Source organism: Oncorhynchus tshawytscha, linkage group LG13 (genome assembly GCF_018296145.1).
Source record: "Oncorhynchus tshawytscha isolate Ot180627B linkage group LG13, Otsh_v2.0, whole genome shotgun sequence".
In the NCBI taxonomy this organism is placed as follows: domain Eukaryota; kingdom Metazoa; phylum Chordata; class Actinopteri; order Salmoniformes; family Salmonidae; genus Oncorhynchus; species Oncorhynchus tshawytscha.
Window position 1 is genome coordinate 32,479,533 of NC_056441.1, and position 15,123 is coordinate 32,494,655.

The 15,123-nt window shown below is 42.3% G+C and overlaps 1 protein-coding gene across 1 annotated transcript; it reads left to right on the forward strand.

The window, feature by feature from the left end:
• Nucleotides 1-2,115: 2,115 nt before the first annotated feature.
• Nucleotides 2,116-10,896, forward strand: LOC112232422 (transmembrane protein 79-like). The gene is made up of 5 exons (XM_024399438.2): nucleotides 2,116-2,294; nucleotides 2,824-3,705; nucleotides 4,399-4,593; nucleotides 4,820-5,048; nucleotides 9,454-10,896. Exons 2-5 carry the CDS (start codon nucleotides 3,012-3,014, stop codon nucleotides 9,644-9,646), a joined length of 1,311 nt encoding a protein of 436 aa, XP_024255206.1. The 5' UTR covers nucleotides 2,116-2,294; nucleotides 2,824-3,011; the 3' UTR covers nucleotides 9,647-10,896.
• Nucleotides 10,897-15,123: the final 4,227 nt, after the last annotated feature.

A 15,123-nucleotide genomic window follows, 5' to 3' on the forward strand; every position in this document is an offset into this window, starting at 1 on the left:
CACCTGACAGGTGTGGCATATCAAGAAGCTGATTAAACAGCATGATCATTACACAGGTGCACCTTGTGCTGGGGGTCAAAAGGCCACTCTAAAATGTGTAGTTTTTTCACACAACACAATGCCACAGATGTCTCAAGTTTCGAAGGAGGGTGCAATTGGCATGTTGACTGCAGGAATGTCCACCAGAGCTGTTGCCAGAGAATGAAATGTTAATTTCTCTACCATAGTCATTTTAGATCATTTGACAGGACATCCAACCAGCCTCACAACCGCAGACCATGTGTATGGTGTCGTGTCGACAAGCGGTTTGCTGATGTCAACGTTGTGAACAGAGTGTCCCATGTTGGCAACTTGGTTATGGTATGGGCAGGCATAAACTATAGACAACAAACACAATTGCACTTTATCGATGACAATTTGAATGCACAAAAATACCGTAACGGCCCATTGTTTTGTAAAGGTATCTATGACCAACAGATGCATATCTGTATTCCCAGCCATGTGGCATCAATAGAATAGTGAATTTATAGTTATGTCTTGCTCTTGCTGTCTATAACATTAGCTGGCTGTCAATGGTTGTTGCAGTCAACTGTGGGCCACACCCTCTCCTCGCTCACTTTCGCTGCACCCTCTGCTTTGTGCACCAAAACACCACTCTTCTCCGTATTGTTAGCCTGGCTATTTCAGCTTGAATGTACGATAGCTAGCCACAACTATTGACATTGCTAGCTAGCTAGCTAACCACGTACTGCACTTGTGATTAGCTAAAATAGTAGCTAGCTAGCTTGCAAAAACATCATCAGTTTCCAGAATTGCCATAGAGCACATGCAGATGGGTATCAACCTGTAAATTCCACCAATGTGTGCAGACGAAGTTAGAATAGTGCCAGAGTTGACTTCTCTAAACAGGCTACCCATCCTGAGGTCTATGAGGTAAATAAGCAATAAGGCCCGAGGAGGGGTGGTATATGGCCAATATACCACTGCTAAGGGCTGTTCTTATGCACGACTCTTAGGTGTGGTATATTGGCCATATATCACAAACCCCCGAGGAGCCTTATTGTTATTATAAACTGGTTACCAACGTAATTAGAGCAGTAAAACTAAATGTTTTGTCATACCCGTGGTATACAGTCTGATAAACCACGGCTGTAGACCAATCAGCATTCAGGGCTCGAACCACCCAGTTTCTAATCAAAAATATATCACAAATGCATAAATCTGTTAATTTTACAAGATTTCTTAGAATATGGAATATGATGCTCCATCATGGCAAGCAAACATGACAACAGATTTATAGATCACTGTAACAGGTGCAAGTTTCAGAAGGAGCCCACCCTTGATGAAGGCAATAGCGTCTACTATTGGCTAATAAGAAGTACATGAACGAATATGATTCGCTCTTTGAAACGTTTTTCAAAATAGTGTTTATTTTGTCATTGTGTGCTGAATTATATTGTTTTATACACATATGTGTATGTTATATTATTCTGTTTTTATTGTAATGTATACAGGGCTCTCTTGTAAAATAGATGTTTAATCTCAATATGACTCCCTGTTTAAATAAAAATACAATTGTTCCGTTTTGCCGTGGAGGCAAACATGCAGCACGTTAGTATTTTTTTTATTTGACCTTTATTTGACTAGGTAAGTCATGAACAAATTCTTATTTTCAATGACGGCCTATGAACAGTGGGTTAACTGCTTTGTTCAGGGGCAGAACAACAGATTTCAGTTAGTAGTCCAACGCTCTAACCACCAGGCTACCTGCCGTCCCAGTATGTATTACAGGAGCGCAGTGGGACAGTCTCTTCCTTGTACAGTAGACTGTCGATAGACTAGTGACGAGCGGTATAGTAATAAACCTACCTGCGATTTATGAAAATCTATGTTTGAATAGTGTAATTATTATAAATGCGAGGAAAACCTATTTTGAGAGCATGTATTTAATATGTATTTAGACAATGAAATAGGCAGTGCTATAATACAATTATGGGTAACCAATACAGCCTAATTATGAGAGGCATCGCCATTGTTTAAAAATAATAATAATAATAAATAAAAAAATGTGCACTGTGGCCTACTTCAAAACGAAACGTCATCGTGGGTGGAGTTATCACATGATATGAGTAACCACAAAAACTTTTCTGCAACGATTTACCTTGCCGCACCTGTCAAACAACTCGAGTTTCACATTACGACACAAATCTGAAAAACACTTCCTTCTTGCACTGAGCCAATTCCACGTTTTTACTATTTTAATCTTATGGAGCAGCATGCAGCCTGGACGTCGGGTAAGTCAGTCTAACTACGACTAACTAAGTACATCAGTTCAAAGTTCCTTATGTCATGGATTTAATGGCACTGGATAGGTAGGATAAGGTCCAGTATCTGGAGACCAGAGAGACCCACAAAAACGTTTTTGCGATATGGACATAGTGCGGAAACGGAGAACGCAATGTTGTCGCAAAATCAAATACTCTAAACCAGACCCACAAAACAAGTTATTGCGACATTGCTTATTTTTAAAGTAATCCGTTTCCGTACTACGCCTATATTAAAGTAGGAATACGTTTTTCATTATTAAAGGACTGCATCTCATTGGTAGGCTACTAGTAGTAGAATATAAATCAATATGTATCTCGTGCGTGCAGTGGGCTTTAGAATGTTGATAAATCGCATTCCGTAGAGGAAGGTACACTTCATCCATTTTAAAGATTCAAAGTTCAATGCTCACTGATGACTCTCAGCTCATTAGCTTATCAAATGGATAGTTTTTACTGTGTGCCTGCAAACCATTGTTTTATCACTCTTCCCTTTCAGGTGAATGAATAGAACTTGACCTTATGAGAATGAGGTTTGACACCAACTTGTTTTATGGAATATAATTGTAAATCTTGAAACTGAAAAGTAAATAGTCACTTTGCAGGAAGACACACTGGCCAATAATTGCACACACAACACAGCCCAGACAGGAATATCATACAGATAGAGACAGGTGAGAAACAGTGATGTCCGTGCACCTGACTTTAAATCCAGATGAAGACAGAGCCGGAGGGCCTTCTAAAACCAGTGGGTCTACTGCTGCAGGACCTCAAACACCTGGAACGGAACAACAGGGCCTAGAGCACAGGGGGATGGAAAAAGAGAAGGGGGAAGAGGATGAGGATGAGAAGCAAGAGGTGAAAAAGGAAACCAGCTCCGCTGCCTTGGAGCCTAGCACTTTGCTGTGGCTGGGAGACAGAGAGGGAGAGAAAGGAGGTGTGGTGTCTGAGAGCGAGGGAGCTGAAGAGGAGGAGGATGAGAGGGAGGTAGAGAGGATAGGAGGGAGCACAGAGCTTCTGGAGGGACAGGAGAGCCAGCCAGAGAGTGAGCGAAAGGCAAAATGGAGAGAGAGCATGCCAGAGGGAGAGAGATGGAGAGATGATGAGTTGGAGGGAGGCCAAGGTGAGGAAATGGATGGTTCGTTTGCAGATGATGAGGAAGAGGAAGGCCCAGTGAATTGGATGCCAGAGAAGGTTGCGCAGGTCTTCACTCCGACAGTGATAGTGCGTCCATCTAGCAAATGGGAGGAGTTCCCACTCGAAAATAGCAAATATGGAGAGATGGATACCGAGAAGAGACCTTTCTTAGAGCCCCAGACACCAACAGCCCCACCAGTACTCTACTACCCACAGTGGACAGAGGAGCCGGACAACTACACACGTATGTACCAGTGCCGGACCAATACCATTAATACTAATTGGGGTCAGTTCCATTTAAGTTCTAATCAGTGTAGGGATTCAAGTACATTCCTATGAAGAAAAAAAGCATTTGTCATCATGTAAAATGTTCAATAAATGGTATATCAACACAACTGGATTCTAAAAAATGTAGATTACATAATTGTTTTATCTGATCTTTTCCCCTCTGATTAGACATGTTTTTAGCTCTAATGACACCCCAATGGTGGAACCAGCTTCCCCCTGAAGCTAGGACAACAGAGTTCCTGCCCATCTCCCGAAAAACTAACTCTTCAAAAGAGTATCTGAAATAATCCCACAGCACCCCCTCCTCACCCCTGATAGCTACTTTATTGTGGGGAAAAGTACTTACTGTGATATGTGGTTGTCCCACCTAGCTATCTTAAGATGAAAGTCGCTCTGGATATGAGTGTCAGCTAAGTGAATAAAATGTAAAAATGAATCTCTTTCCTATTGTGAGAAATTGGTAAGAAAATTGTCATGTAAAATTTGAGGCAGCATAATAAGAAGTCTACATATATTTCCGATCGTCATCGACCAAAGAGATGGCTGTTTAATTTTTTTAATTAATACTTTGAGTTATTGTATTTTACAAACCCAATTTTCCCCAGGTTTGGCTGTAGTTTTATTGAACCCAGATTTCTCTGTTATTTAGATATGTGTGGTGGTAGTTGTGGGGATGTTCTGAAACTTGGCCTGGGCATTGGTGCTGCAGCTGTTCTCTTCCCTCTACTTGTGTGGGGCGGCTATGCCCTTTTGCCCTTTGATGTCCCACCCCTGGACAGCGCCCCTCTCAGGCTGGTGTACACACTGCGCTGCTCCTTCTTTGCTGTCATACCCATTATGCTAGGTAAGACTGTGGACTATTAGGGTTGGGCTGTGATATATGTTATCACCTATTAGAGATTATTGAATAGACTAAATGTGTGTTACTTCTTTGCTCTGGGCAATGCTAATGTTTTTATCACTTTTTTTGGTACTCTCCCAATCTTCCTCTATCTCGGTCCCCCCTGCACTGTCTTCCTCTTCCCTCCACCCATCTCTTCTCCTCCCTCCCCTCCCACCCCCTCTCCCAGGTGTGCTGGTGCAGGGGTTTGCGCGGCTGCGCTACGGCGCCCTAACACCCCTCTATGAGGCTAAGGTGGGGGAGGAGAGCCGGGAGGTGGCAGTCCACCGGCACTACGTGGGCGACTCGCTCTCCCTCTTCCTACTCTACTTCCTGCAGCTGGCCGTCATGGCCACCTACATCAGCCAGGACCTGCTCAAGATGGTGCCCCTGCTCACCATCGTCTTTGCCTTCGGCAGGTGAGTGCCTGTGACTGCCTGTGTGTGTGTTCACTACTTAGTCTCAGTGGTAGCAGTGTGTTCTGCGTTGTATGTTTATTACAATGAAATCTCTTGCAAAGTTTTTTGTTTCAGTATGTTGCATTGAAAGTGGCTAATATTCCGTTGATTAGATCACAACTACCACAGTAAAGGGAAACGTTGATAGTGTTAACAGAAACTCTAGAACAGTGGTCACCAAACTTTTCTGAGTCAAGATCACTTTCTGAGTCAAAATGCCGCTCAGATCATTTTTACACATGACTTAAAAAGTGTACGCCTGTGCAACATTAACCAATTAAAAAGAGTACTGAAGCAATGAGTTGCCCTGCCAATGCATTGTTGTTCAGGCCATTTAAAAAATTAAAAAATATATATTTTAAAATTTGAGGTAGGCTATATGATAACACCTGTAATAGATCTGTTGTATTACTTGTAAGGCACAACCAAATAATTAGCTTTTATTTGTATTTTTCTGGGCTGATTGTGCCAACGTCTGATGGTCAGCAGAGGGAGAGCAGCAGACTGAGGGTCCGCCTGTCAACATCCCTCTGCTCTCCCTTTCCTCCACTGACACTGACCAAAAAGGGACACATTCTTCTAGCTGATGGCAAAACTCGAGTCACACCGCATTATTTCTGCCTCAAGCATAAATTCATGTTACTCCTATGAACAGAGAAAGTGAAATATTTCTCAATACTAAAAATGACCCAATCCGCTAATAATAATAACAACAACGCAAGCCTATAGATACACTTTCCTACTCATTCATTGCTGCTGCAGTGCTTGTTGGAGCACTGAGTGGAAATGGGAAGAATGTGCATTTTATGGCTAAGTGTTGACAGTGCTGAGTAAGAGCTTAAACATGAACTCACTCATAAAAAAACAGCAGCTCTTTGCTGTATGTGTTGAGTCTCTCTCTAGTCATGGTTTTACACATTTTTTAAATCTCACAGTATAAACTTTGCGGTAGCTTTCTTTTTTTGCCTGCTATGTTACTGCAGAAACTGTAATCTGAGTCATCCTATTGGCCAGCGGTAGGCCTATAGTGCAATTGATTTGCTCTCCGGGCCCGCCAGGAAGGCAGAGTTTGTACCTTCAGACACATGAAATGGTACAAAATGGCAACAGTTGTCTACCCGGCACGCAGGGCAGCTGAATTGGGTGCACCTACCGGCAACAGCCTGAGACAAAAAATAAAGAGGGTGGGGAAAAAAAGCTGCTTTTTTTTTTTTTTGCTGAAATGTTTGGATTGACCAGTAGGTGACCACTACTCTAGAGTGAAGTTCAATCTCGTGCTTCTCTCTGTGGGCTAATTTTTATTCTGGGTGCCAGTCCCAGAGGGAACATTGCTTAACACCGATCCATACTTTCACCCGACATTGTTATCCTTGTCTTTTCTAATGATGTTTGTAAACACTTACAGTACCAGTCAAAGTTTGGACACACCTACTTATTCCAGGGTTTTTCTTTATTTTTTACTGTTTTATACATTGTAGAATAATAGTGAAGACATCCAAACGATCTAATAACACATGGAATCATGTAGTAACCAAAAAAGCATTAAACAAATCAAAATATATGAGATTCTTCAAAGTAGCCACCCTTTGCCTTGACAGCTTTGCACACTCTTGGCATTATCTCAACCTGCTTCATGAGGTAGTCACCTGGAATGCATTTCAATTAACAGGTGTGGAATTTCTTTCCTTAATGAGTTTGAGCCAATCAGTTGTGTTGTGACAAGACAGTCATATTTGTTAAAAGACAAAGTCCATATTGGGTCAAGAACAGCTCAAATAAGCAAAGAGAAACGACAGTCCATCATTACTTGAAGACTTGAAGGTCAGTCAATCCTGAACATTTCAAGAACTTTGAAAGTTTCTTCAAGTGCAGTCGCAAAAACCATCAAGCGCTATGATGAAACTGGCTCTCATGAGGACCGCCACAGGAAAGGAAGACCCCAGAGTTACCTCTGCTGCAGAGGAGTTAACTGCACCTCAGATTGAAGGCCAAATAAATGCTTCACAGAGTTAAAGTAACAGACACATCTCAACATCAACTGTTCAGAGGAGATGGCATGACTCAGGCCATTATTATTGAATTTCTGCAAAGAAACCACTAAAGGACACCAATAAGAAGATAACAGTGCCTTGCGAAAGTATTCGGCCCCCTTGAACTTTGCGACCTTTTGCCACATTTCAGGCTTCAAACATAAAGATATAAAACTATTTTTTTGTGAAGAATCAACAACAAGTGGGACACAATCATGAAGTGGAACGACATTTATTGGATATTTCAAACTTTTTTAACAAATCAAAAACTGAAAAATTGGCCGTGCAAAATTATTCAGCCCCCTTAAGTTAATACTTTGTAGCGCCACCTTTTGCTGCGATTACAGCTGTAAGTCGCTTGGGGTATGTCTATCAGTTTTGCACATCGAGAGACTGAAATTTTTTCCCATTCCTCCTTGCAAAACAGCTCGAGCTCAGTGAGGTTGGATGGAGAGCATTTGTGAACAGCAGTTTTCAGTTCTTTCCACGGTTTCTCGATTGGATTCAAGTCTGGACTTTGACTTGGCCATTCTAACACCTGGATATGTTTATTTTTGAACCATTCCATTGTAGATTTTGCTTTATGTTTTGGATCAGTGTCTTGTTGGAAGACATCTCCGTCCCAGTCTCAGGTCTTGCAGACTCCATCAGGTTTTCTTCCAGAATGGTCCTGTATTTGGCTCCATCCATCTTCCCATCAATTTTAACCATCTTCCCTGTCCCTGCTGAAGAAAAGCAGGCCCAAACCATGATGCTGCCACCACCATGTTTGACAGTGGGGATGGTGTTGTCCTATGGACAGAGTCTCCCACCTCAGCTGTAGATCTCTGCAGTTCATCCAGAGTGATCTTGGGCCTCTTGGCTGCATCTCTGATCAGTCTTCTCCTTGTATGAGCTGAAAGTTTAGAGGGACGGCCAGGTCTTGGTAGATTTGCAGTGGTCTGATACTCCTTCCATTTCAATATTATCGCTTGCACAGTGCTCCTTGGGATGTTTAAAGCTTGGGAAATCTTTTTGTATCCAAATCCGGCTTTAAACTTCTTCACAACAGTATCTCGGACCTGCCTGGTGTGTTCCTTGTTCATGATGCTCTCTGCGCTTTTAACGGACCTCTGAGACTATCACAGTGCAGGTGCATTTATACGGAGACTTGATTACACACAGGTGGATTGTATTTATCATCATTAGTCATTTAGGTCAACATTGGATCATTCAGAGATCCTCACTGAACTTCTGGAGAGGGTTTGCTGCACTGAAAGTAAAGGGGCTGAATAATTTTGCATGCCCAATTTTTCAGTTTTTGATTTGTTAAAGTTTGAAATATCCAATAAATGTCGTTCCACTTCATGATTGTGTCCCACTTGTTGTTGATTCTTCACAAAAAAATAGTTTTATATCTTTGTTTGAAGCCTGAAATGTGGCAAAAGATCGCAAAGTTCAAGGGGGCCGACTACTTTCGCAAGGCACTGTACTTGCTTAGGCTAAGAAACATGAGCAATGGACATTAGACAGGTGGAAATTTGTCCTTTGGTCTGATGAGTCCAAATTTGAGACAGAGCAGGTGAACGGATGATCTCTGCAAATGTGGTTCCCACCGTGAAGCATGGAGGTGTGATGGTGTTTTGCTGGTGACACCCTGATTTATTTAGAATTCAAGGCACACTATTACCAGCATGGCTACCACAGCATTCTGTAGTGATACGCCTTCCCGTTTTGTGTTTAGTGGGACTATCATTCATTTTTAACAGGACAATGATGCAAAACACACCTCCAGGCTGTGTAAGGGCTATTTGACCAAGGAGAGTGATGGAGTGCTGCATCCGATGACCCTGCCTCCACAATCAACCGACCTCAACCCAATTGAGATGGTTTGGGATGAGTTGGACTGCAGAGTGAAGGAAAAGCCAACAAGTGCTCCGCATATGTGGGAACTCCTTCAAGACTGTTGGAAAAGCATTCCTCATGAAGTTGGTTGAGAGAATGCCAAGAGTGTGCAAAGCTGTCAAGGCAAAGGGTGGCTACTTACACTATTATTATTTTATTTTTTTAACACTTTTTTGTTGTTGGTTACTACATGATTCCATATGTGTTTATATCATAGTTTTGATGTCTCCACTATTCTACAATGTAGAAAATAGTAAAAATAAAGAAATCCTTGAATGAGTAGGTGTGTCCAAACCTTTAACTGGTACTGTACGTGTTTACATACCTTCTCTGTATATTATCTCCATGGACCATGCAAAACAAACTCACCCAATGTCACTTCTTCTATAGGCTGATCTACTGGGTTTGTGTGACCCAATTGGCTGATCTTGTTGTGATCTCTCACCCTACAGGCTGATCTACTGGGTGTGTGTGACCCTAGGCAGCAGCGTGAGGGGTTTGGGCTTCGGCCTCTCCTTCCTACCCATACTGGTCATGTTGGGCGCCAACCTCTACTTTGTGTGCTCGTCAGTCAGTGAAGGGGCTGTCTTTGATGTGGCCCCGCCCACCACCACCCCACCTCCCAGGCAGAGTTGGTGGGGCTAGGAGGAAGAGGAGTAGATACGCCCAATCCTGAAGAGTAAATGGACCCTAGACACGTAGACCTGAAAGGATTAGATATTACCATGTAACTTATACCTACAGTATCATATGTACACTTTGCCTTCTGATAGAACGTTCCTTAGGCAAACGTTGTGCAACCTTGCAGATAGAAATATATTCCTTACTTTACATGCTGAGATGTAAGTCTGTTCTCAACAATATAACACACGAGTTCCTCAGTGTTTTGCCCTACTGAATAATTTGAGTGAATAGTTCAATTGTTGGCACCCACTCATTGTCATGATGTTTGTTTGGAAGGAGCGAGGGAGAAGAATTAAGTTCCTCAGCTTGGATTTCATGTCCTTCATCTGGAACATATTGGATCACATTGAACAATGGTTTATGGAGAGCTGGACAATGCATTAAGATGACGTGGGGCTAGTAACAGTTAGCCACCCCAATGAAGTTACCTGTAGTAGAATGATTGTGATATAAAGTGTCTTATTCTGTACATAAGCCAAAGAGGAATGGACCATCCATAAAATAAGACATGTAAGGCCTGGGTTGTGTTCATTAGGCACAAAACGTTTAAAAAATGTTTTAATGTAGCAAAGGAAAATTAGCGTTTAAACAAATTATTATTGGACAAGCCCAGGTTGTTCTTCCCTGTCTGTTTTCTTCTGTTTGTTGCCTAAAACACAACTTTGTGCAGTATATCCTTACTAACTAGAATTGTTTTATTCTAATCTCATGGCTTTGGTGAAGGATGGTCCAGAGCTTCACTGGAAGGTTTCATAATGAGCTATGACGACATGACTAGTTAGCACTATACAGTACATCCTGAAGGGGGTGGTCTTCCCCAAGTTATTAAAATGTATGAAGACTTAAGTGCCAACATTGAAGTATAAACCTAGGGCGGAGTTGACTTTTTTGAATGCATATAACATAAAATCGATATTTTATTATTTCTTCAACTGTGCCATGTTTACATTTATTTCCTTTCTACAATAGTACAACATGTACTACTCCCACATTGAATGGGAATGAAGAATATGTTGATAAATGACAGCTATTTAAGAATGCGTTATGTTAATTATGTCTGTACAGTACCATAACCAATGCACATACATTGTCCTGTTTGTATATGGCAGACAGCTCATAATTGTTGTATTTCTTTTGGGCATTCTCTTTCAATGTTTACACTATCTTAATGGAATGATGTGATTCACATAATAAAGTAGCTACTAATCTTGCGTTTTGTCATGACATCATGAAGCCAAAGGATTGACAGTAACTAGTTCAAAAGCAGTGGTGTGTATTCATGGATGCCAAGGGAAGCCAGGCTTCCCCAAGGAATTAACCAAGAAAAACATACAAAATAACGTGTCTTTAGTCTGTGTTTCATACATTTCCTTCGATTTGCAAGAGGCTGAATGTATGTCACTGGAGAAAGTGCACGAAACAGCGCCCTGTCTGGTCAAACAGAGCATGGCATTGTTGCAGCCCATAGCACTGAATGCAAGGGAAGTCAACAAGCATTTGCCCCCCTTGATAAAAGTATAAAATAATAGCCAATCAGTGTTGAGCTAAACTGAGTGCGCTCCGCTGTGAATGGTCCTTGCACGCCAAAACAAAAGTGTTAAGGGAAGCCAGTTTGGATTTGGCTTCAGACCAATCACACCAGAAAACAAAAAACGTAATTGACAGATTTAAAACTTGAATTGTTGCATCTCGTTGTCCTCCGATGGCTATCTACTAGGATTAAATTCCTGACATTTAATCCTAGTAAAAATTCCCCATATTAGGTCAGTTAGGATCACCAGTTTATTTTAATTTTTTAATGGCATCAGACCGAGGCTCTGCATCTGTCCTCGTGCTCCTAGACCTTAATGCTGCTTTTGATACCATCGATCACCACATTCTTTTGGAGAGATTGGAAACCCAAATTGGTCTACACGGACACGTTCTGGCCTGGTTTAGATCTTATCTGTCAGAAAGATATCAGTTTGTCTCTGTGAATGGTTTGTCCTCTGACAAATCAACTGTAAATTTCAGTGTTCCTCAAGGTTCCATTTTAGGACCACTATTGTTTTCACTATATATTTTACCTCTTGGGGATGTCATTCGAAAACATAATGTTAACTTTCACTGCTATGCGGATGACACACAGCTGTACATTTCAATGAAACATGGTGAAGCCCCAAAATTGCCCTCGCTAGAAGCATGTGCAAACTTTCTACTTTTAAACTCGGACAAAACAGAGATGATTGTTCTAGGTCCCAAGAAACAAAGAGATATTCTGTTGAATCTGACAATTAATCTTAATGGTTGTACAGTCGTCTCAAATAAAACTGTGAAGGACCTTAGCGTTACTCTGGACCCTGATCTCTCTTTTGAGGAACATATCAAGACCATTTCAAGGACAGCTTTTTTCCATCTATGTAACATTGCAAAAATCAGAAACTTTCTGTCCAAAAATGATGCAGAAAAATTAATCCATGCTTTTGTCACTTCTAGGTTAGACTACTGCAATGCTCTACTTTCCGGCTACCCGGATAAAGCACTAAATAAACTTCAGTTAGTGCTAAATACGGCTGCTAGAATCCTGACTAGAACCAAAAAAATGTGATCATATTGCTCCAGTGCTAGCCTCTCTACACTGGCTTCCTGTCAAGGCAAGGGCTGATTTCAAGGTTTTATTGCTAACCTACAAAGCATTACATGGGCTTGCTCCTACCTATCTCTCTGATTTGGTCCTGCCGTACATACCTACACGTACGCTACGGTCACAAGACGCATGCTTTCTCCTATAGAGCTCCATTTTTATGGAACGGTCTGCCTACCCATGTAAGAGACGCAAACTCGGTCTCAACCTTTAAGTCTTTACTGAAGACTCATCTCTTCAGTGGGTCATATGATTGAGTGTAGTCTGGCCCAGGAGTGGGAAGGTGAACGGAAAGGCTCTGGAGTAACGAACCACCCTTGCTGTCTCTGCCTGGCCGGTTCCCCTCTTTCCACTGCGATTCTCTGCCTCTAACCCTATTACAGGGGCTGAGTCACTGGCTTACTGGGGCTCTTTCATACTGTCCCTGGGAGGGGTGCGTCACCTGAGTGGGTTGAGTCACTGATGTGATCTTCCTGTCTGGGTTGGCGCCCCCCCTTGGGTTATGCCGTGGCGGAGATCTTTGTGGGCTATACTCGGCCTTGTCTCAGGATGGTAAGTTGGTGGTTGAAGATATCCCTCTAGTGGTGTGGGGGCTGTGCTTTGGCAAAGTGGGTGGGGTTATATCCTTCCTGTTTGGCCCTGTCCTGGGGTGTCCTCGGATGGGGCCACAGTGTCTCCTGACCCCTCCTGTCTCAGCCTCCAGTATTTATGCTGCAGTAGTTTATGTGTCGGGGGACTAGGGTCAGTTTGTTATATCTGGAGTACTTCTCCTGTCTTATTCGGTGTCCTGTGTGAATTTAAGTGTGCTCTCTCTAATTCTTTCTTTCTCTCTCTCGGAGGACCTGAGCCCTAGGACCATGCCTCAGGACTACCTGACATGATGACTCCTTGCTGTCCCCAGTCCACCTGGCCGTGCTGCTGCTCCAGTTTCAACTGTTCTGCCTTATTATTATTGGACCATGCTGGTCATTAATGAACATTTGAACATCTTGGCCATGTTCTGTTATAATCTCCATCCGGCACAGCCAGAAGAGGACTGGCCACCTCACATATCCTGGTTCCTCTCTAGGTTTCTTCCTAGGTTTTGGCCTTTCTAGGGAGTTTTTCCTAGCCACCGTGCTTCTACACCTGCATTGCTTGCTGTTTGGGGTTTTAGGCTGGGTTTCTGTACAGCACTTTGAGATATCAGCTAATGTACGAAGGGCAATATAAATAAATTTGATTTGATTTAAGAATATGAAATGTCAGTATAGAGTGATTTATTTCATCACCTTTCCAGTGGGTCAGAAGTTTACATACACTCAATTAGTATTTGGTAGCATTACCTTTAAAACTTGTGTCAAACATGTTGGCTAGCCTTCCACAAACTTCCCACAATAAGTTGGGTGAATTTTGGCCTATTCCTCCTGACAGAGCTGGTGTAACTGTGTCAGGTTTGTAGGCCTCCTTGCTTGCACATGCTTTTTCAGTTCTGCCCACAAATATTTTATGGGATTTAGGTCAGGGATTTGTGATGACTACTACAATACCTTGATTTTGTTGTCCTTAAGCCATTTTGCCACAACTTTGGAAGTATGGTTGGGGTCATTGTCCATTTGGAAGACCCATTTGCGACCAAGCTTTAACTTCCTGACTGATGTCTTGAGATGTTGCTTCAATATATCCACATCATTTTCCTCTCTCGTGATGCCATCTATTTTGTGAAGTGCACCAGTCCCTCCTGCAGCAAAGCACCCCCACAACATGATGCTGCCACCCTACAACATGATGCTGCCACCCCCGTGCTTCACGGTTGGGATGATGTTCTTCGGCTTGCAAGCCCCCCTCCCCCTCCAAACAATGTCATTATGGCCAAACAGTTCTATTTTTGTTTCATCAGACCAGAGGAAATTTCTCCAAAAAGTATGATCTTTGTCCCAATGTGTAGTTGCAAACCGTAGGTTGGCTTTTTTTATGGCAAGTTTGGAGCAGTGGCTTCTTCCTTGCTGAGCGGCCTTTCAGGTTATGTTGATATAGGACTTGTTTTACTGTGGATATAGATACTTTTGTACCGGTTGCCTCCAGCATCTTCACAAGGTCCTTTTCTGTTGTTCTGGGATTGATTTGCACTTTTTGCAACAAAGTACATTCATCTCTAGGAGACAGAACGCATCTCCTTCCTGAGCGGTAGGACAGCTGTGTGGTCCCATGGTGTTTATACTTGCGTACTATTGTTTGTACAGATGAACATGGTACCTTCAGGCGTTTGGAAATTGCTCCCAAGGATGAACCAGACTTGTGGTCTCCAATTTTTTTTTCTGAGGTTTAGATTTTCCCATGATGTCAAGCAAAGAGGCACTAAGTTTGAAGGTAGGCCTTGAAATACATCCACAGATCACATCCAATTGATGTCAATTCACCTATCGAAGCTTCTGAAGCCATGACAATTATCTGGAATTTTCCAAGCTGTTTAAAAGGCACAGTCAACTTAGTGGACGTAATCATCTGACCCACTGGAATTGTGATACAGTGAAATAACCTAAAACAACTGTTGGAAAAATTACTTGTCATGCACGAGGTAGTTGTCCTAACCAACTTGCCAAAACTATAGTTTGTTAACAAGAAATGTGTGGAGTGGTTGAAAAATGAGTTAATGGACTACAACCTAAGTGTATGTAAACTTCCGACTTCAACTGTATATGACAACAAAACAGACATGTAGCATGCTAATGTTAACTAGCTGGCCTGGCACATCGTTGCCCATGAAAGAAAGTTAGGCTAGAGCTCAAGCATTTTAGCCAGGTAGCCTAGGACAACAAACTAGAAGCGTGTACCG